The 23,585-nt window shown below is 38.6% G+C and overlaps 1 protein-coding gene across 1 annotated transcript; it reads left to right on the top strand.

Annotated features, from left to right (window-relative positions):
- The first annotated feature begins 15,609 nt into the window (after window positions 1-15,609).
- Window positions 15,610-23,258, top strand: LOC146601383 (monocarboxylate transporter 13-like). Its single transcript, XM_085306957.1, has 4 exons — window positions 15,610-15,814; window positions 19,733-19,876; window positions 20,989-21,792; window positions 23,032-23,258. Exons 1-4 carry the CDS (start codon window positions 15,613-15,615, stop codon window positions 23,256-23,258), a joined length of 1,377 nt encoding a protein of 458 aa, XP_085163083.1. The 5' UTR covers window positions 15,610-15,612.
- The last annotated feature ends 327 nt before the right edge of the window (window positions 23,259-23,585 follow it).

Genomic DNA, 23,585 nt, shown 5'->3' with positions numbered 1-23,585 from the left:
GTCGGTACCCGCCGTCCGGGCAGAGAAGGGGGCTGGAGGGCGCTGGGCAGCCGCGGCCGGCGCYGGCGCGGGGCAGTCCGCGGGCCCCGCGGCTGGCGGGGTCCCATGAGTGAGTTGCGTAGCGGCCGTCACGCTAGTGGTGGTTGCCTCGCACGTTTCAGAGGTGAAGAGCGAGGCCGGACGTCTAGCCTCCGGCTGGTGCTCAAGGGAGGTATCGCGCAGGTAATAGCCAAGCCCTGCCTGTTACTCGGCCGGGAGAATCAGAGTTCAGAGCTCAGCGTAATAACCTCAGCTGCACTGAGATAACTTTCTGATGTGCTAGTTATTAACAGTTTTCACCGAAGTAGCACTAGTGAAGAGCACTTGCAAAAGTCAGAATTCCTATATCTGAAACTTGTGCTGTGCTGCACATACTTCTCTCCTGGGAGCACTTTTCTGGTTTCTCAGCTCCTAATGTGGCACCATTCAGGAATGAAATGGAAGTTCATGATGGTCATTTCCTGTGTTCTTGTTACACTGCTTTGCAATTTATCTGGCTACTCCTGAAAACAAATGTTTGTTTCTTTGATTTTATCTTACTGTGTGAAGTAATCTGGAAACAAAATACACAACGATGTGATCCAGAAAAGTGAAAGTTTCAATATATTAAGTGTTTCGGATAAACTGCATACACTGGTGTTTTCAGCTGTGTCTCTGTGTTGCTGCACGGAGGCTTTCCAACACTAATTGTGATGTGGTTCAGAACAAAAGAAAGTCTGAAGGAGCAGTGCACTGAAATGTGATGACTGCTCTGCGAAAGCTTTGGGTGCTTTTGTAAATTTCCATATTCAGGTTTAGTAAGCTGTCTCATTTGCTTCACTGCACACTCATTAAAGAAGATTATTGCTTACACCTGCAGATTGTATTAGTACATTCAAGGCCCAGTAACCTAATTCTAGCCCATGAGGTTTATTCTAGTCTGTTTTGTTCAGTTTTTCCTGCTGCTTTTTTTTTTCACTTACCAATTTTACCTATGTATTCTCAAATAGAAACTATCAGAACAAACATACTTCCAAAGTTGGTTCTCAGAAGTATTTTACGTTAGAAACAGATTCTGTATTAAAAATTCCAATGTAAATGTTTTCTTAAAAATGCAAGTGCAATCATTCCACCAAAATGCTTGCAACTCAACTAAGTTAGTTAAACCTCAGTCCCAAAATGTGATGCAGTGGAAGCTGCCCTTGGAAAAAACTTATTTTAATAATCTGAAGGATGATAAAGTAGCAGTATTAACAGACACACAGTATTAAACCCCGCATCTTCTTACATATATTAAAAAATGATGTAGCCAAGTACTCAGTGTACATCTGCATTTCCCCTTGGAAATTCCTAAGCCTTACAGCTCTATAGAGGAATCAAACAAGGAATCACACGTAGACTTTCATACTGAGCCTCATATCTTTTATTTTCATTTTACATATAAAATACCATCACCTTAAGTACTGAATTCCTGAAAAACTCGCTTAAGCGGCTTAATGGCGGGGTCTCCAACAAAAAATCTTGCTGAATTTCAGTTCGACCGCATGAGAACCAGCCCTCCCTCCCTCCCCCCTGATCTGAGGATAATGCATACATTTAAAAGAATGAGAAAACAGGAGCTACACATTATTTATCTTGTTTCTGTGCTCACTTGAGTAGGACTGTAATAGAATTATGTCCTTTCACTAGTGGTCATTTTTTCTTTCATTTTTTAGCAACATTWGAACCAAAAAAAATCTCAATTAAGAAGCAGATCAACTACACCAGTTTTGGTGACAATGATCCTCTGCAGGTGTTTTAATATCCTGTCAATTCAAAGTTCAGAAGCAATTTTCTGGTTTAGTGCAGAATGTATTCTGATATTTGGAGTACTGACAGCCCTTTTATCAACTGTTCTGAGCACAGCCTTTGGGAGGACAGTGCGCAAAGTAAGTTAAGCTGGAAGCACACTTTGTACATGTTTTAACACGAATGCAACCTCAGGGTTAAATATATCAATGAATACAGTGCCCTTTCTTGCTCTGTTGGTCTGGAAAGACTGATTTAAGATAATTTGACCTAATTTCCAACCAAATGATTCAGCATTTCTTCAGTTTGATTTTATGTCAAGAAGACTGATGCTTAACCTAATATTGTGTGATCAACCCTGCCTCATTTTCTCAGCTGGCATTAGCAGAAAATCCCTTATTCACTTGAATATAGCCTATACTTTTAAGAAGCCTTGCATATAACTTACACTTTTAAGCTATATTTTAAGAAGAAAATAAAAGAGCCAGTATCTCATCCACAGGGACTTGGGACTTTGTTTTCTATCTTAGTAGCAAAACCAAGTTAAAGGGCAGTAGGATAATATTCTTGTTTAAAAAATACGTACAAAGATGACTGAGTTACAGGTTATGGCTATTGCTGACTGTTTAGGAAAGAGAACTAAAACATTGTTCTCAGAGCAGCATCTAATTTTGATTAAAAATAAACATGATGAAGGGTGCATCAAATAATTGATAAATTGTTTCTATAGTCAGTCATCTTTCTCTTAAAAATGTGACTTAATTTGTGGTACTAATTTGCTAGTAATTGTCCACTTTCTCTCCATTGGATCTTCTTCTGACTTTGACTGATAAATTGAAAATCCTTCTGTTACCGGATTTTTGGTTCACCACAGGTATTATCAGATCATACTCATGTGTCCCTCTACATTTCTCTTTGAAGTTTGACCTTTACAAGCCTTCTCTTTTCCAGTCTTTTTGTCATGCTCCTAACTCTTCTCTGACCATTTCCAGTTTATCGCTTTCCTACATTGCTGAATCAAAAGTAGAAGTGATATTGACCCCTGCACCAGGGTCAAATACAATAGTAAAATAATCACTGCCATGCAGAGGATGGAGCTGTTTGTCTACTTCAACATAAGCATGCTGCCATGGTTTGGAAATCTCAGTTCTGTCCAGCTGGCTGGGGAATCTGTTTCTGTCACTACAGTGTATACCAGTCGGCTGCTCAGTGTTACTTAGCTTCTTTGACAGGAAGAGTCTCCCAAATCAGATTTTTCACTGAAACTGGAGTTCATCCAGGAATCTGGAGACCCTTTGGGAAGAGAAACCAGATCTTACATCTTGAACCTACAATGACTCTTATGTCTCAGCCTTTCCTGATGAGAGTTGTGGATCTGGAGAGATGAATCTTGCTTCCCAGAACTGCAGTGAGTGTTGGGTCACTGCTGATCTCACATGGCTTCTGAGCTTTCCTGCTGCAGTGGAGCTGTATCCTCACTTGTCCCCCACACCAGGCATTAGATATATCCCCTCTTTGATCATGCATCCATCAATTACATCTGTCCTGGAGCCACAGCATCAGAACAGGAAGCCCACATTCAGCTGATTTTCCAGCATGTCTTCAAGTCTTTTTCACTCATTACTTCCCACAATGGAATCCTCTGTACCTAAACTATGGCCTGCCTCTGATTCTGTGCATTTCAAAGTGCAAGTCTCAAAATGCTTCCCATGAGAAGTAGACAGGCATTCAATATCCTTCTGAATCAAGATTATCTGTAGCTCTCATAGTCTTAAAAACAAAATGAATGTTTTAAGAACTCAGTGCAAGAATCCACCCTTGTAAAAATAGAGAGTAGTTTGCATAGGCTATAATCAGCTCAACACAGTGTAAGCAGCTGTTCGCTTTGAGAACTCCTGCACAGGGACACTTCATGTTGTTAAGGAAGTTTGCCTTTCGTCTTGCTCTTTATTGTTTCACTTTGTCACAGAACTCCAGCTTCTCACAGAAATGCAGCTTCTATCACTTAGATAGTATTGTCTTTGGTAATCCAATTTATGAAAATTACATTGGATATCTAATGAGCTTGTACCTCTTGATGTCTCTGCTCTTAACTGAATCTTGGTAAAACTCTTTCTCATACATTATCTAGAAAGAGGCCATTTAGAGTTCATTCAGTGAAATGCTTCCATTTCTTTCTGCCAAGACACTAGGATAAGGAAGACCCCTTCAGCAGTCCAGCCACCCCCAAGAGCTGGACACTTAGATCATCATCCTATAATTAGGACAGAATATTCTAGCCACTCATTTCAGCAACTGGAAGTAGAAGCATAATCTACAGATACTAGATTGATGGGGTGGAGATAGATTGTTCTTTATGTCAGCACTATATTTAACCATTTCATTTTGATAAGCTTAAGCAATGCTTTTCCCTCTTCCCTGTTTAATGATGCTTTCTGTGCTGCCTCTTTTCCTTACACTGTTATTTTGTATTGGGATTTGCAGTCATAACCAATAATTGCATAGAAAGAGGGACTGATCTCTGCCTGAGAACCTGAGCTGATTATTGCTTGTCAAAACACAAAACAACCAACCTTGCTGCAGATAGAAGTATCCTCCATTCACAGCCAGTTCAGACTATACACTACCCACCTCACACTGGATACTCTCCCCTCTTTCATTCAGTAGGGTAGTCACTTCCTTATTAAGGAGAGGCCAGGTGTGGGGTAGAAACACAGGAAGACACATGGGAGGGACAGAGCCTCCCCTGGTGCAGTGCTGGTGAATCATTTCAGGACAGATGGGCTTTCTTTTGCTCCCAGCTTTGAAAGGATTTGATACCTGCTTCAGCCAAACATTAAACTGACAATCATTTATTAAACTGATAACAGGATTACCTGGGCCCAGTCCAAATTTGCCCATTTTTTTCTTCTATTGCCTATTATCTATGACCTTCCCCTGCATTCTGACAACTTCAACCTTCACCTAAACCTTGATCACTCAATAGCTTGACTGTTGCCTATTTCCGCTCTTTAGCACTCTGATACTGTTACTGCCTATCCTATCTATACCAAACACAAGCATAAAAATTACCTCCCTCATCTAGATGTTGTTAACAGTATTACAACAGCATTGTAATAGCAGCTGAATCACCTCACTGCTTCCCCTTTTTCTATCACATCAAAAATAATCTTCTTTCCTTCAAGAGCTAAAGTCACTCCACACTCATGGCATGTCTTACCCAGTTTGTTTTTGCATGCCATGTCAACTGCTCTTGGCAGTAATGTCGACCTTAGTGTCTGTTTATTTCTTCTGTAATAAATTCCTAAACTACTTCTATGCTGAGGCCTCTCCTACAGGGTCTTCAGACAATTCAATTGATACCCATGTTACATCAGCAATCATTTAACAGCACACACCAACACCAAGGTGACTTTGATTCGGTCTTTTAATGAATGCTCCCTTCTGTTGAGAAATCATGTGACTGTGCAGTATTTTATGTTGGCTTACTGTATGTTTATAGAAACTTTCTAGTCAGTAAAAAAGACAGCGTGTGCAGTGAGAGCCTGTAGTTCCAGCTGGAGAGATAAGTATGGTTACCATCAAGAACTACAGAAACCAAGAGATGTGTTTCCATGAGTGATCCTTCCTTCCACCTTACCACAGCTGACTGCTAGGAGACTTTGCAGACCATGTGTGTATGGCAGGCTAGCCTTTATTGTTGTGCAGCTTATTTAAATAATACCTAGACTTTAGAGGCATGTTTTCCACATCTCATAAATGCTTCAGTAATAACAAACAGCCAGGAGAAACATGTATCTTCTATAATAGCAGCCCTGGTCCAACAGAGAAATTACTGAAGAAGTTCTCTGCTGGTGGAAGGGGAGGAAATATTTTTGAAGTTAATGGAGTTGGAACCATTTACAGCAACACAGAATGGAGGCACTAATTTCATTTTCCAGGTTATTAAGAGTGAGCCATTTCCAAAAGCCACTGTGGCCAGTCTGAGTTTGAGCAATGGCCAGTTTTGTTCTAGAAGCCAAAACATCAGCAAACTACTGAATAGTTAAATAATTCTTTCTGACTTCATTGAGCAAAATTTAAGCATAATCTCTTCGTAACCATGAATCACTATTATTCTCTGAATCACAGATGTTCCACACAGATTCTCATTTCATTTTTCATTTTACAGCAAATATTTTATGTAGCACTGTACCTATAAACTTATTTTGTGCTTGCTCAAGCACTTAAAGTGGAAGCTAGCCCTTAGACTTAGTGAAAGCTGAGCTGTCAGACTAGATCTGAACAGATGTGACTCTCCTTGTTGCCTGGAGTAAAATGTTTTCTGCAATGTACAAATAGAAACCTGAAAATCCTCCCAGTGTATTATAAAACTCTTAAATTCTAAACATGAAAAGCTGTAAGTAGTATTTTAAAAAGTGCAGTCTGCAAGTTTTTCTTTCTTGAGAAGTGAGAGAGACTCAGATTTAATTTTGAAATGTAAAATGTGATGAACAACAGTAGGTGATTATGGAGAAGTATTGCACAAAGCTGCAGGCATAGCATAAAGATTCCATATAGTGACAGAAGGTTGCAAAAACATTTTAGCCTACCAGGTGAACAAAGGTTGCTATGATAGTAGTACCTGGGAGCACTTCTGGATAACCCAAGTGACATGATGATGATAAAGATGAAAAAATGCAGGTATGTAGCAAAATTCAATTTGAGCCATTCAAAAATCCTTTCATCGGAATAATGTTTATTTGACCTCTGGATTATTTGGTTTCATCATTTCTGCCTTCAGTTCATTACCAAAAAGGAAAAGAAGGAACATAGGTATTGCCCAAAAACTCCTCAGTCAGTTCCCATTCTGCAGTTCCTTTGTGTAAATGTCTCTGCTGTGGAATTGTAGCCACTCCTGATGTGAGCTGCACTGCTATTCCTAGCAATGCTACTCAGCAGCTGAGGTAATTCTTAATAAAATCAGAGAATTAATTCCAGGATCCTCTGTAACAAAATTACTCAAGAACTTAATTTTTACTCCAATTATATTTTCCTCCATGTAAAAATCAGTCATTAGTATACTATGAGTAACAACATTCTGTTTTAAAACCACAATCATAGCAGGCCATAACAACATTCTGTTGCACATAATTGGTCTCCAGTAATTTTGGTGAGTGTAATATAAAAAAAATCTGATGGACTGGCTGATGAACCATGCTGAGAGCACTATTTTGTCAACAGAGTAGAACTTGCATGATTAAGAAAAATAAAATAATACTGGAATCGTGAACAATTCCTCATGAGTAACAAAATCAAGGGAATAGCAAGGAAGTTTTACAAGATTCTTTACTACAAAGAATCCTGCTCATCTCACATATTTCACCAGATGCAGGAAGCCCTTTGAGCAGGCTATTCTTTAAAGACTTCTTCTTGTCCTACTGCTGACTTAATGTTTGATTTCTAAGTATTAACAACACTCATTTGTTTAAAATAGATAGGATCTAGTAATGGAAGTCTTCTCCTTTTGACATTTATTTAGTGGTTCCTAAATAGGGCAGTTTCAAGCACCTGTTCCTCCTCATTTACTAGGCTATTGATTATACCTAAAATTTCTATTTTCATTTCTAATGGACTGATAAAAAGTTCAGTGAAATTGGCAGACCTCCCCAAAACCTAGCAGACCTCCAGTAGGTATATCAAGAATTGTGTTTTGCTTTTCATTTCGTGATACAGTAAAAAGAACAAAAGGCAAATATCGCAAGTTGCAGCAGGGGAAATTTCAATTAGATATTAAGAAAAAAAATCACAATGAGAGTGATAAAACACTAGCTCTGATTGCCCATAGAAGCTATAGAACATTTATCTTTGAAGAAACTTGAAACCTGACAAGTCCTAGAGCAACCTGATCTAACTTCAGAGCTGGCCTTGCTTTGAGCAGATACTCAGAATAACTGACCTTTAGAAGTGCCTTCCAGCTTAAATTATCCTATAATTTTAGAGAGTCTAGATCAAGGAGCTGCTGATGACTTTATTGCTGGTAAGACTCTACATATTTTTGTAAGAGGTGGGTGTGAGTGAAATGCATATTATGACATGGCAAAAACTCAAGATCTTGTGATCCCATCCCGGCCAACCATAAACCAAAGTTTTTCCATGTGGTAGTGAAGGCCTGTTTAAGAAAAGAGACTTTACCATGTCACCCACCCAATTAAAAAAAAAAAAAGGCTCTGCAAATTTTCTAGGAAAGGTGTCATATTCTGTGACAAATCAGCTGAAATAAAGCATTTTTCCTACATGTTAAGAAATTCCAAGCATGCGATTAGACAACAGCATTTCTAAGCGGTTGCTGAACTTTAGGGAAATAAAACAGACTTTGCTGGTGCTACCCAGGTGAACACATTACTTCTCTATGAATTGTGTTGCCTTGGCGTTCAAATCTCTCACGACTAGAACAGGTGCTGTGAGAAGAAGCAGGATGGCTGCGCTACGCTGCGATAAGCAGTCTCTGTTTGGATTGCTCTTTGTCTCCATCCAGATCACAGCTCTAGCTGTGTGAGAAACAGTCTTGTTTATAAAGTCCCCGTCATATGTGTGGCTGACAGGGTGATCCAGCACAGCTTCACTCACCTGTGCACATACACTGCAATTACTAGACAGTTTATCTTTTCACAGTGGGGCTCCAGAAGGTAATGCAGGCCTACTTAGGAAGTAAACTGAGCCTTTGCAAGAACCAGATCTACCAACCCAGTTTATATATATAAGGCCAAAGAAAAACTGACGTAAAAACACCTTTTTGTTCAGGGTCTTACAGGCTTCTCAGACACAAGCTATCCAGCATCAGAATACACAACTCCCATCAACATGAGGAGAAGGGAGGAGAACTGGAGTCTGCTGCAGAGTTACTCTAAAACTTTATTTTAGAGTAAGTCCCTATTTCAATTAGCATTCTGCATTAGCACCCCTAGAACAATCTGCTTTCTCTGGCTATAATACAGAGTTTCTAGGCTTATGGCCTAGGTCATGTGAATGTACTAATCGTGCTACAGTTCCCATGTGAATTTCTTCTTTGGATTAAGTGGCCCTGACCTGCCAGTCTTTGTTCCTAGTCACTTTCTCCTGCCCTCTGCATTGTGAAAGGTCACAATTCCTTGAAACTGAGGAACTACCCCAGTGGTGTGGTTTTCCAGCTGTATCAATTCTGCAGTCTGGTTCACTGCATAAAAGCCCACATGGCAGCAGGAAGATAAAGAAGGGATGGCAACAACTTTTCTATCAGTGGTACACATTTAAACGCACATCAGAAAAATACCCTATAATTTTGCTTTGCCATTCCCTTAACTTTTCCGGTCCTACCAAACTGTCCTGTAGAATCATTCCAAAGAAAGAAAATTAAAATATGCTAACACTATCTGCATAGAGTTGCTGACTTCTCATTTCAAAAAGTATGACAAAACCAAAAAAAGCATCCCAAGGAATGGTCAGCAGCTGCCTAGACCCGAAAATATTTCTCACACAATGGACTGATGCTGATTTTAATTCTCTGGAATTTACTGCACCAAAAGCTAGTTGTAGTCATGCTTTCGAATGGTACAAGGTACACCGACACAGTTAATAACTAATTCTGCTTTAAGAATCTGCATTGTGTATTTCTAATGCAATTTACAATGAAACTAGCAGAAGTTAAACAGATGGCATGCTGTTAAGTTTTTCTTCGACATCCCTGGCTCTATTTCTCCTACTAGATTGAAAAGAATGAAGTGATACTGCTGTAAGGAAGAGCTTTCTATTTTTCATATACCTGTTTAACTGTATGCTACCTGTCATTATACTTTCATGCCATATACCAGTTTTGGGGTGATATCATTTCTACATAGACAATAACAAATTACTGAAGATACTTTACACTAGATCTTGTGTTACAGACTGGACCTCTATTGTTCAGTCTTAGGCATTTTTCACTGAAAAGCTAAACAAACAAATGGGAGGATATAACTTAAGTGGAACATCTACTGATATGATTTGTATTAGCTGAATGGCTATTATAGCCCCTTCTTTTCCCCTTTCTCCTACTGAGTGCTTAAGAGCTCATTATATCCCATTTTGTGAGAAATGAACAATCTTGTACTTTTCATTCTGTCCACAGACAGCTGGTAACTTGTAGTAATCCTCAGAGGAAAGCTACACCCATTTCTTTTTTCCTGTTCAGCATCCCAAAAGACAGTCCTAAAGTTGTGGTGCCAGCTTTCGCATGCATCAGAGGATAAAACAACAACAACAACAAACTTCATCCATTTTCAGTTATATGAATCAGTAGACCTATCATCAGTACAGTCATGCTCCCCATTAGCAAACACAAACCATGCACATTACTGGTTAGTTTATAAGCATATTTGCATGTGAAAAAAAATGCAAATAACCACAAGCTACTGCAACAGAACCCCCCACAAAGCTATTACAATAACAGGCTATAGCCACCATGTCATTAGTGCAACACAAATTGTCAGGAAACACAGAATCAGCTACCATAAGCTAGTAGTGAAAGCATGGCAAGATCCAGCAGAGCATATAAGTATATAAAGAATTGGAGGCCTTGAAAAAAACAAATCACATATAGCCAAGGGACTGCTACAATATGGTGAAAGGTTGTAGCCATATGTATTGCAGCCTTAGGATCTGGAGAGCATAGACAGACTTTCTATCATTTCTGTAGCTGCTGAGGGCTCTGTGGTGCTCCTGTGTAGTCAACATCTGGCCAGCAGAAAGAAGCCACAAATTAATTCCATATGTGAGCAAACATCAGCAGCAACTGCCCAGAAATACCAGGGAGGTTCAGATCTGCAGACACATCTGAACTTCCCAGTTGGCTCAACACTTGAACTGAATAGAAGCAGTCCAAGTTTAGTACCAGTACAACACATATATATTAGTAAATCTGCCTTCCTCCTCTCCTTCCCTCCACCCATCCCTGACTTTGCTTTCTCCTATTTCTAGTCAGTCTAGTCAGAACTTAGTTTTTTATGAGTGTAGGTGGAGCCAAATGACTTTTGGGGAGGGGAAAAGGAGGAATTTTCTTTCTCATAAAGTCCCACTGCTTACATATCCTGAATAGGATAAATTGATTTCCTCAACTGCGCCTACAATGAACAATGAGTAAGATGACCTGGGAGTCTGCAGCACAATTCAAAAACTTACGTACAACTGGGAGGTAAAGGAAAAGCTTCACACTCTGGGCAAACCTGACTTATCGGAATAAGGTAATTTCTTTGTCTTATACTTAATTTTTGTTATTTCACACAGACTACTCAGAGCATTCAGCCACTGTCTTCTATCCTGATATGTCAGTAAGTTGTTTTATAGATTCTGTTCATTTAGGCTGGCTCTTAATGAAATTATGTTAATTAAGTTAGGACAGTTTTGTTAGGAATTGTCTTGAATTTGTGCCTGACAAGCTCTAGCTTGGCTATGTTGTATTAGAAGTTGGGGAGGCATGTGAGCATCAGTAGTATCAGTTATTCTATGAAGACCAGAAAGTGTCCAAGTCTCACAAAAGTTCCAGTTTCCTGGCTGTGTACAAAGCCATATATCTGAAGGAACCTTTAGCATACACTACCGTTTATTTCCTTGTTTCTTTCCCTCTTTCTTTAACAATTAAAAATATTTCAGTCAATCTGTTGTCTTACTAAAGACTTACTTCATATTGAGTTTTAAGTAGTACATTTTACTCAATAGTTTCTACTTGAAGGTAGTTTTGGTGCTAGTTGTGTCCCAGTATCAGCCATTAGGTTACAGTAGCTTTGCCTTTGTGTATATCAGCAAGCAATTATTTTTTTTTTCTTTCAAATTCGAGTTGAGTTACCATACTTTACTGGGAAACAAAACCAAAAATCCACTAGCAATTCATGATTTTTCATGTAAGCACAACCAAACTTAATACTTGCCTTTTTTCTCTTCTTTGGGAACCTGCATCTGCAAAGTGCTGATAGTAAATATTGTTATTCAGGGGCCTTTATTGAATAAATAAATAAATATTCTATATTCAATATTCCTTTATTCAATAAATAAATAAATAAATAGTTTTATGAGAACAGGAAGACTATGGTTTGTGGCAACTAGAATCTTTTCTTGATTTCACTACCAAGTTGTTCTGTGACCTGCAGCAAATATTTTACAATCATGCATAAATTTGCCTTTGTAAAAAGCAAATTAGACCATTGAACACCAGATAACTAAATAATGCAAGTCTCAGTCTTTACAAATTTATGTTGCACCCTAAAATGACAGCAGCCAAACACAATTCATGTAATCCATTATTATTGCCTGATAAGTGTTCTGAATCACTGACAGGAATAAACACACTACTAGCATAATGGCTGTGTTAGCTTTGGGGAACTTACGGAGTATGAGTAGAGGAACACCTACAGTGCCAGAGAAAGTACCTTTGTAGCTACTCAGCTGCAAAGATACAGCACTTTTCCCGCACATCCTTTCTGTCACCAGCTGGTACGGATGGTGCAAGCATCTGAAGCACAGTCATTTCGCCCATCAGGGTAATGGCCTTACTGGCAGAGCTGCGTGGTCTTCCTGCTGCATGCGCCACATGTGCAGATTACAGCACTATGGTTTTCTTAGCTGAAGGTCCTTCCTCACAGGGCATCTGCTCCAGCAGCCATGCAAAATCTCAGAATTAGGAAGAGTGGGATACTAGAGATGATGCTCATGCTTCCAAGCACAGCTTTGCATTCTCTTTGAGAGATCTTGTGTGGAGGCAGGTGCAAAGGAAAGGGCAATTTCCTTACAGTTTTATCCTGCTTTCTTTTAATAGGTTAGACAACACATCCACCCACTGCAACATCTCATCTTTTCTCTGCTCAGTTCAGGTATTTTAGCAATTCTCTGTAGTATGAAGTTGAACTGCTTTTAAATCTGTAGGACTCCTGAGAAAGATAATAACTTTATTAACTAATCAAGCAACTGATACAGTTTCTTCATTTTGGAACTGCATCTAAAATTGTGATCATTAAAACAGGTTGGAGAGCGAATTTGGAGTTGTGACACAGAAGATATATTTGTAGGAAAAAGTTCAAGAAAGTCTTGTGAGTAGTAGGGCCTAATTTTTACTGCTTTTAGGGCAGTGTTTGCCTAATGAAGGTGAAGAGTCCTGGGTGGTGTCAGGAAGTAGCAGATTTTATCATGGTTGTTTTAGTCTGGGTGCAGCTTGGTTAAGTAGCAGCAGGTCTTCGATCTGTCCTGCGGCACAAATCCTAATCCCTTGTCTAGGCATGCCCATGCAGAATGCAGTAATGTCAGTAACACTCTGCCCCAGCAGTCTTATTTAGATGGAGTGTGGTATCCTTTTTTATGTTTACTCATTCCTAAAGCCAAATTACGACCATGTTGATTGACCAGCTATATACAACATGGCTACAGTTTGATCTCTTTTTGTATTTTCTTGCAATATCTGAGCACTAATGCAAGTATTAATGTTTTCAACCTCACAAAATCCTGTGAAAGTATTAGCTGCATTTGACAAGTGAAAAAAAAAAACAGGAGGACAGCAAGGTGAAATAATTTGTTCAGGTCATCCAGAAACTGTGAATGAATTCTAGATTTCTTCATATAGACCCCCACCACAAGGCATTCCTTCCTCTCTTGCGTCTGAGCTTTTAGATTTTCAGGACATTGTCTTTTGCAGCTGGCAGATCTGTCTAGCTATGTCTGTCAAGAAAATATGTCTGGTGCCATATGTTAATCAGAAGTTTGAGCCACACATGGCAGCAGGATGATTTTGCTTCTGTTCTCTACAAGAGTCTGACTGTTGCTTTGTACTGGACAGCTTATAGAGCTATGGGTTACCTCAACACTTGTGTTTCTCAGCTGTACATAAGAAAGATAAATGTAAGTAAGTACAGTAAGATCATTTTTAGCTCACATTCTCCTTCCTAAATAAAAACAGCTTTCTGTGCCATATCTCTTTTACTCTGTTGTTTATAGTGCAACCTGCCTGCTCACAATTATTTTTATTTTAGTGTCTATGAAAGAAACAAGAAGAGTAGGAATATTTCCCTCTCAGCTAGATCTTATATCTTGCATGCACTGCATGATTTTTCCAGGCTAGTCACAAAACTTTTAAGGGGAAATATGCTTTTTCAGCTACAGATCTAATAAGATACGCTTGTCTCTTGAGACCTTCACAAAGAAGCACATGCCTCATGCATGGACAAAAATGCTTTGCAGTACTGGAACCACCAATGTTTGCAAATGCTCAAATATTACGAAGAGGGCTCTAAAGGCTTTTTCCCACTGCTCCTTGTAAGTTACTCACAATGTAAAGATAGTTATCTTGCTTCAGGCCAAAGGGGGATGCCTCAGGTTTAACCACAGATTGAGAATAATGCAATAGTTCCCAGGTTCTGATTGCAGATTGGAGACTTCCTGAGCCAGAGACCATTTCCAAGTATTTAGTGATCCTCAACATTTTTCTACAGCCCATGTGTATCTAATATTTCCATGTGAAGTTATGTCACCTTGTGACAAGGAGCTCCACAGTTTCACAATGTGCAGGCAGTTTGCAGACTTTTACTGCCATATCTAACACTGGTTACTTAATACTCCTTGGAGACCAGCATAATTCCAGTTTTATGCTGAATACCATTTTCAGTATTGCATCCATGCTGTTTAGGGAGAAGACTTATTGCCCCTGTAATTACTAAGAAATTATTGTCTTGATTCTGAATTAGAATATTTTAAATAAATTTTCATACTACTCTTAAGTGTTTCAGAATAATCTGCATGAGTTAGTATTAAGTTTATGCATTCTTACTCTTCTCTTTAGTTAAAATTACCAGTTCACCTTAATATGGAAGACAAAACATACACAAAAAGGGGTTGGCCACAATATTGCTGAAACTTACGTGATGGACAGTATTAAGGTCTAGACAATCCCATATTCAATCTCTCCAATATTATTTTTTCTGCTTTTAAATGTCACTTAGACGACATTTGCCAAAAAAAAAGTTCAGTCTCCCAGAGAGAGATTCAAGTCAGCAAAGGAAAGCCTACTGTATTCAGACTTCCAGATAAGTGAAGTTGCCTTCTTTAATTTCCACTTTTGTGGTTGCCTAGAAGATTGAAACTGACAAGTTTCCTGCCTTTTGAAGGTCAGGGATCTTTCCTTTTTCTGTCTCCTATTCAGTCACAATAATGATATCACTCATAGGAGCACATATAGAAAATTTAATTATGCTTTATCCTCATAAAGAATTGTGCTTGGGTTATTTAGCTAATGCCTACAGACAGCAGTTGCTATGGCCTTAGTTGGTAAACTTTATTTCATTGCTCAGAGAACATTAGAAAATATGGTATCATGTCAGACTAAATTTTTTTTCTTCAGTATGCTGTTTTAAAAAATAGAAGCGATAGAGTACTTAAGGTTTATTAGAATAGATAGGATCTTGGACATATATTTGAGGCTCTTAATGCCTACTTCATTTTGCCTTTCAATCTCACCCATTTGCGTTTGGGCATGCTGCTGCTTTTTGTCCTCCTTATCTGAACATTTTTCCTTTCTTCATTTTTTTTAACTTTCCTTCTCTTCCTCCTGTCTCCTGGCATGCCTATTTCCCAGTTAATATTTTAAATCAAACCACTGAAATGCATATTATATTTTCCCTTGGTAATTACTTGTGTAAGCCATTACTAGAGTATTCTAATTCATTTCTGTAACACTAGGCCTTTCCTGATTTGCAGATCTGTTAAAGATCCTCACCACCACTACGCCCCAACAATAACAAAAAGCAACAAAGAGAAGATTTGATAGTAGAAAAGATGCAGGGCAAAGAGAGCAATCCACCAGATGGTGGCTATGGATGGGTTGTGGTAGTGTCAGCCTTCATGGTGATGGGCTTTACTGCTGCTGTCCTCAAGACTTTTGGTCTCTTCTTTGTTGAAATTCAGCAGCACTTTGATGAACTTGCAAGCATCACTTCCTGGATCACGTCAATAACGATCGCCATTTTTCATTTAGCAGGTAGGTAAAAGTGTTCCTCTAGCACTTTGTTAAAAATCTTAACTACTCAAGATATTTCAAAGAACATCCATAAAAAAACTCACAAAACCAGAACATGCAAGAGCAATACTTCCTCCTTCTCTTCAGAAAATTGGTATTTGCATCCCCTCATAAAGATGTGTCTGTGCCTCAGACATGGAATGGATTAGTGATGACTCTTTGTATATATAAAGAAATTTGGTTACCCTAAAGAACTTTATGTACCTAGGCTTATGATTCAATTTTCCTGCAGGCCCTGAATCAAACTCAGTGGGAATAAGCCTAAGAACTTCAGAGCTTGTTGGATCAAGCTCACGATCTGGTTTCTGCAAGCTCACTGATTTCACAGTAACTATAATTTTTTCTAATTTCTGTAAAGCCTAAGAGGTGTGACTCTGCCTGTCAGATAAGTATATACTACCAAAATGGTGTCTCTCAGTTCTGCTTTCCTCCCATTCCTCATTTTTGCCCTCACAAAGATCCCTCTTCTGTCCATAGCCAGTTCTAGCACACCCTATGGACCATTTCAAGTCATTAATAAAACAGAAAACTAACTAAGTCTTAAAAAATTTTCAGTTCACCAGAGCTAGTATAAGGAAGGCAAGACCAAGCAAGCAGAGAGTAAGGCATGAGAGAGTGAACTATCTCAGTAAAAGGCAATGAGCTATTGGACCATACTCATTTTGCCAAACTAATGGGGGAAAACAATATCAAATATAAAATATGCATTCTTTGACTCTTCACTGAGGAATTCTCTTCAGTTTTTTGTACCCTTGTAAACTAGATCATCCATCACCATTAGGGTGAGGATTCCAAACATGTGCAGACAAGAACTGTACAGAATCTGTGACGTCCTCTCCACATATTCTCATACAAATACATGATTGTAATGGGTAAGTATACTTATGTAATAAATATTATTATAATTCTGGTTGTGACAACACTTCATTGTACTTCATTGCACAGATACTGTATAATTACAGGCATCCTACTCACTTCACACCTATCGGGATTACTGTTTGTAACCACTGTGCTTCCAGAGACCACGAACAACTGGTCTTCCTTTGAAAAATAAATTCAGAAGAACAAAATAATAATTCAAAATAGAAAGGCAAAAGATAAAACAAATTACAGGTTCACAAAATTTTATCAGTTCTATAGGCTGCTGGTTTTGTTGCTCAATTTGCAGTATTAGAGCTTGTTTTATTCTGACAGAAAGAATTAATTGAAAAATCAGTAAAAAGCCTGTTTTCCCACCTCCTTCATGGACTACAGAAATGAATACAAGGGAATCTATCAATCCATTTCACAAATCAGGTGATAACATTGACATGTTGTGGTACTAGTATTGTCATTCAGATATATAAACTTGATCAGAAAAAAATGCTAATATAGGAAGACCAAAGAACTCAGAACCCTGATCTTCTGTATTGAAATTTATGTTTTCATTATATAGAAGAGCATCAGGGATATAGCAGAAAGAGTGAGATTACCAGTGTATAAGCCAACAAAAATAATATTTGCCTAACCAGAGTCTGAAGTTGGCCTACCTCAAGGAAAGTAGCTGTAATTTTCAGCAGAAAGGCAGTGATCTTCCTATCCTTCAAAACCTTTTGAAAATAATCCTTTTCTATGAATACAGCCTGATGCCCAAACATTCAAAAACACTTTCTGATAGCAGCTCATGGTGCTCAGGTCACTAGGTAATTTTCATTATCTTCTCCTGCCTTTGCTTCATTTATAGAGACCCGAAGACTTTCTGCTGAAGACCATCTGAGCCTCCAGTTCATTGAGCATCTTTCCTGGCCTGGCTTAGTCATTCTTAGTGTGTTCCTGTGGGAAACCTTCAGTGTCATTTGTCTCAGTACGAAGTATGATCAGTGAATTATTCGTTTTTCCCATTTGGATCATTTCAACAGTAGCTTCAATCTCTTGTGCGGAAGGACAGCGTGTGCTTCTATATTTTGTGTTTGCATCTGCAGCAGGGAGTTCAGTTATCATAGCAAGGATTCTCTCATCACATACATCTCCCTCCTTTTAATACTAATGTGCATCTCCTACAAGCTTTCAGTTTTGCACGGTGATTGTTTTCCCCTTCCGTTTTTTTGTAAGTTTTTTGTATATTGTCCTTTATTCTTTCAGACTCTGCCCCTTGGCAGTCTTCACCACTTCCTGTTCTGGGGCTAGCCTCTTTCTGCTTTTCCCTGCTACCCCATGTTTAGTTTGTATCTATTTCTGCTTCTCATTCTCTAATACAAAAACTTTCTCTGTAGCAGTATTTCTGCTCCAAATTTAGGTCTTTCTTCTGTAATTAAGCACTTCCATGGGTCTTCCTTGTTATCCAATAGTCTACTTATCTCTTTTGTTCATCATATATGTATGATTCTCTGTGTATGCATTATCCTGTCTCATCCCTTCTGCTACATCTTCCAGACCATGACCATTCCAGTATCATTTTTACATGCTTTTCAAAACATGGTATTTTTGCTGTAAATGCTGATGGGCGTTTGGGATTTGTATGGCTTCTATCAGGTACCTACTGTCAGATAATATACATCCTGCAGCTTCACACCAATTAATGTCTGTTTGCAAGGTTTATTTCACTTGTCTTAGTTACCAATTTATCTTCTTTCCTTTCTTAACACAGGCAATATACAACAACCTGCCTCTACAAATTGGTAAAACCCTCCTTTGCTGATAGTGTTCTGTTCATTGTTTCTCCACTTATTTCAGCAATGGTTCTTAAGAATTCTTGTGAATTTCAATGTAATCCTGAACTCTAGTTTCTAGATTTTCAATCATTTTTATGAAGCTGACTACATATACTCGCTGATAAATCCCATCCAAGAACTGATAGCATGATGTGTTACTTGGGATCCCTCTAGTGGCTATGGTTATTTCATAAAAATTTACTGGTTTAAAATTATGTCCACAGAACATGCCTTCTGATGATAGGTTTAGTCTTGATCTTGACTCTTTGGTGCTGATGGAAGAACAGCTAGGGAATATAGCTGATCCTTAATTAAACAAAAATATTGTTAATCATCATTTCTGGTGCTTCCAAACAATGACTAGAGACTGGCTCTTTTTTTTTTTTTTTTAATTTCTGCACCAAGTTATGAGCATGACTGAGGAAAAAAACCCTCAAACCTGCAGCTTGTACAACTTTCCTCTTTTGTGTGTTGAAGAGTTCCTACAGTCTGCTGAGAGAAAGAGTACCACTGAAAAACAAATTTAAGTAATGAACTGTAGAATTCCTGGAAAAAATACTGCTGCAAATTAACCCTGGATGTTTTTTTTCTTTATTAAACCTTTGCAATTCCATGAACACGTGATTTTACAAAGCTCTAGAGGTTAAGAGGATTAGTTTTATCCAGATAATTTTCATGCTGGCCATATCAGTGATACACTGATAATAACAGAAGTTTTGTAGATTAAGCTAGCTAGTCTATGGCTGAGGCTTCACATTTTGCTAAAGGGCTACATGAATTTCTGCTATATTGTTAGCTGTAAACTTGCGTGAAATTCAGTAGAACTGTTCCAAAAATAAGGCACTGACATGCTCTTCTCTATAAAAAGTCCACTGCACATACTCAGGATATATTTTGGAAGGGTTTTTCTTCTCTCTGCCATCAGGATGATCTCTTCCCTATTAGCAAACATCCGATTTTAGATTCACAGTCTCTCCCTTTTCTAGCAGAATACAGCAGAATTGTGACATTCTCTCTCTCTCTCTCTCTTTCAAACACACTCATACCACTCCTCCACAGAACAAAACAGTGTATTTGGGACAGGCATTATAAAGCTAATTCTTCAAATGCTTTATCTGATTGTACAATCATGTTAATCAGCTGCATGTTCCTAATGTAATAATCTTACTCTTATTTGTTGTTGATCTAGCCCCTGTTGCCAGTTCACTATGTGCAAAATACAGTCATCGGGCAGTTGTGATCACTGGAGGACTCCTTGCTTTTTCAGGAATGGCATTGGGATTTCTTGGACTCAGCATGGTTTGGATGTATGCAACAACTGGCTTCCTTCAGGGTATTGTTTTATGGCTTTAGAGATTTTTTTACTGATAAATTAAGGCCTTATTTTAAAGTGCTGATGGTAGGGGTTTTAAAATCCGATTCCTGTTGTGATTTTATAAATAATTAGAACTAGTAACAATCTTTAAAAGTTGTTTCTCTCATGTCCTGCTCTGAAAGTTAGAACTTGTCCTAGAAAACTGCAATCACGAAGTATGATAACAGTTATATCTGTAATTTTCACCTGCAAATTATTTGCAACCAGAAAATAAAAGCATTTTATCTTTAATCACAGCTGAAAGCTTTGTGAAGGTCTAAAGAAGCAAAAGGCTGCTAAAGTGCAGGAACGTAGAGTTCCTAAATTTTGTATTTTCCATCAAATAATCCTACATTTTTGATCACAGGCCCAGGCCTTGTTTCCAATCCTTTGCTTTACTCCTGGCCAGAAAATAGGCCAGAAAGCTGTCTTTAACAGCTAGCAGATTTTCCTGGAACAGGAAGTAAAGCTGGCAGGAAATAAAATGAATCATTTCCAGATCCATGCTGGATGCAGAAAATGTCTGGAATTAGAGCCTTTTGGCAGTCCTGAGCCTTCCAGTTTCTTGGAAGCTTTTAAAATTAGTGTAAGATAGAGCAAATTTGAAGCCAAACAGGTCCATCCAGAAAAATGAAGGGCATACAGATGCCGTATGCCAACATCCTTCATGTCCTCCCCTATTTTCTAATCCTAAGCACGGCTCAGTTTAACCCAGAGATCTGATCCAGGACCATCTAGTCTGTAATTAGGACAGCATTAACATTCTGAGGTCCATCTTATTTTAACCGCATGGACATCTATTTTCCACTAGTGGAAAATTTGTCAAACTAACTTTTTTCTTCTACAGTCAGAATGTAATAGAGTATTCTTCATACTCTTGTTTTGCTACATAAACATAAAACTTATTCTTACAGAACGTGTGCCACAAACAAACACAAACAATAGCATAGCTGAGCTGATGCTTCTTCTAGAAACAAAATTTTCCTAATTTTTAACTTTGCAAATATAGGAACATTTACTCTTTTAATTGTCACCTTCATGCAATGCTCCAGTGGTATCTAACTAGTGCTATTTGTACCGGTGTATTTCAGGACTTGGGATTTCCTTTTCATGGATACCAGCCATTAGCATTGTTAGCCACTACTTCTCCAAGAAAAGAGCTTTGGCCAATGCTATTGCCAGTGCCGGAGAATGTGCCTTTGCCTTCACCTTTGGGCCATTTTTCCAGTGGTTGATTGATCAGTTTGGATGGAAAGGTGCCCTTTTGATCATAGGCGGCATCCAACTCAATATTTGTGTCTGTGGAGCACTGATGCGACCACTGAAAAGCAGCTGCCTTCCTGAGACTAGCTATCCTGAAGCTGAGACACCATCTAGCAAGAGGGTGTCTGGGAGACACAACGATAAGTCTGCCATGACACACAAAACCTTCAACTGGATGCTTGTGAGGAGACAGGAGTTTGTACTTTATGCCATTTTTGGTGTTTTAGCTGCTATGAGTTTTTTTGTTCCTCCATTATTTTTAGTTCCATTTAGCTACAGCCTCGGAATAGATGAATCTTGGACTGCATCGCTCCTGTCCATTTTGGCTATGGTGGATTTTGCAGGCAGGCTGCTATGTGGCTGGTATGCCAATCTTCGTGTTACCAAAACTATTCACTTGCTGACAATGACAATTGCACTGATCAGTACTTCGTTGATGCTGTTGCCACTGGCTAGCAATTACCTCTCCTTAGCAATATTCACTGGCTTCTATGGATTCTTCTTTGGCACAACAGTCGCCATTCACATTACAGTGCTAGCAGATGTTGTAGGCATGTCAGATTTTGACAGTGCTCTAGGTCTTTTCATGCTCATTCGAAGTACTGGAGGTTTTGTGGGGCCTCCTCTTGCTGGTAAGTTAAGATACTATCCTCAACATAGTTTACATATAGAAAGTAAAGCCGTATCGAAAAATCTGGACCTAAGCCCAAATTTCCCCATCTTTTAGCTCAGATCACCTGGGTCAAGAAATGTATCAAAACAAAGAGTCAGTTTAATTCATCTCAAAAATACCTTGTTCCCTCTCTTCTCTGTGACTTTAGAGATATCTTTCCAACATAAAAGCAGAGAAGAATAGCAGGGCCATGTGATGTTCCTGTTTCCTGAATCCCACAGAATCCCATTTGATAAACTCCTGCTGTTCTGCTACGAAAGCATATCTCTGGAACCAGCAGTAGACCTATACTTATACAGGAGAGATGTTCGGTCTCTACTAACAAGTTTGATGTTAGATTTGAATGAGGGCTAGAGAATAGACCAAATCTGTAACAAATTTGCAATGTCAGAAAACCAGTCAAGCAGCCTTCATCAGCCCACAAATGAATCTGCAATTGTACCCGCAGAGCAACCCATACTGCTACATATACTACTACAGTATTACTACAGTATTATTACTTTTTCAATATGGTTCATAATGGCATGATGTATTGTGGTGGGCTGGTAGGATTGAAGCTGTCTAAAAAACAGAGTCTTTTCTGTCATTAACTTCTATGATTCTTTGAAAAATGATTAACAGGAAAGCCGGTAACAAAATAGGCACGCTTTCAATCTCTGTCTCTCCAGTAGAGGGCCTCTCCTTTCCTTCTTTAAACTGTCATGCTCTATAATTATGGTCCAAATCAGAGTAACTGAGGATAGCTACAATACAGAACACATAGCATCATAGAACGGTAAGGTTGGAAGGGACCTCTGGAGAGCATCTAGGCCAACCCTCAGCATAGCATGGGGATTGAGCCCACGACCGTGGCATTAGCAGCACCACGCTCTAACCAACTGAGCTAAACCTACCCCCATGACTACTAAAATACAGAGTTGTAGGATTTGTTTTTTCTGCCATTACCTTTATTATCTGCTGTATTTTGGGTTGGAAGATGCTTCAAACTGTAGACCGTTTTGTTTTACTAACAATTTGCATTATGCAAAATAAATGAGAAGTGAATTTTATTTCTAACTTAGAAACACTACAATGGAGTGATGATTATCTATGCACCCATAGTGTAAGGAGTTGCAAGATGATACATTCACATTTATAAGCTAATTCACATTATGTTTTTTCCTGTCAGTTGACATTACTCTCATTTGTTTCTATCTAGGTCTGATTGTAGACATGGCTGGAGATTACAGAGCAGGCTTCTACATGGCAGGAGCCACTCTTGTCCTATCTGGTGTATTTTTAGTTATTTTAGATCATTTTCAACACAGAAAAGAAAAAGAAAACCAGACTAACACTAAACCAGAAAAATCAACATTGCCCTACCCTTCTCTTCATTTCCTGGAACTTCAAAATAGACGATATCAAGAGCATGATGTAGTGGTGTGATTACACTGCATGTCTCCCAACATTTCAGGACTTACTGCAGTGTTTTATTTTCTCCAAACACAGTATCAGTAGGATCTATAAACTGATGGATGTTTTGAGTAGGAATGTATGAAACTCAGGAAAAAAGTCACTAGTTTACAAGTAAGCAACACCAATAATCATTGTCTTACTATTTTGATGCTGAAGTTGCATTTTGACTATGCTAGTCTTAAACACAGTCCCTCAAGGTGGTGATAAGTAAACTAAGGAAAATATGATCTCAACAAAATTACCATGATGTATGTACCCAGCACACTGAAACTCTCCCCTCAAATGCAGATCTCAGCT

This window comes from Rhea americana, unplaced genomic scaffold (genome assembly GCF_003343005.1).
Source record: "Rhea americana isolate MKP2758 unplaced genomic scaffold, rheAme1 scaffold_103, whole genome shotgun sequence".
In the NCBI taxonomy this organism is placed as follows: Eukaryota; Metazoa; Chordata; class Aves; order Rheiformes; family Rheidae; genus Rhea; species Rhea americana.
Note: the sequence above shows the minus strand (reverse complement) of the source record. Positions and strands in the feature narration are given on the sequence as shown.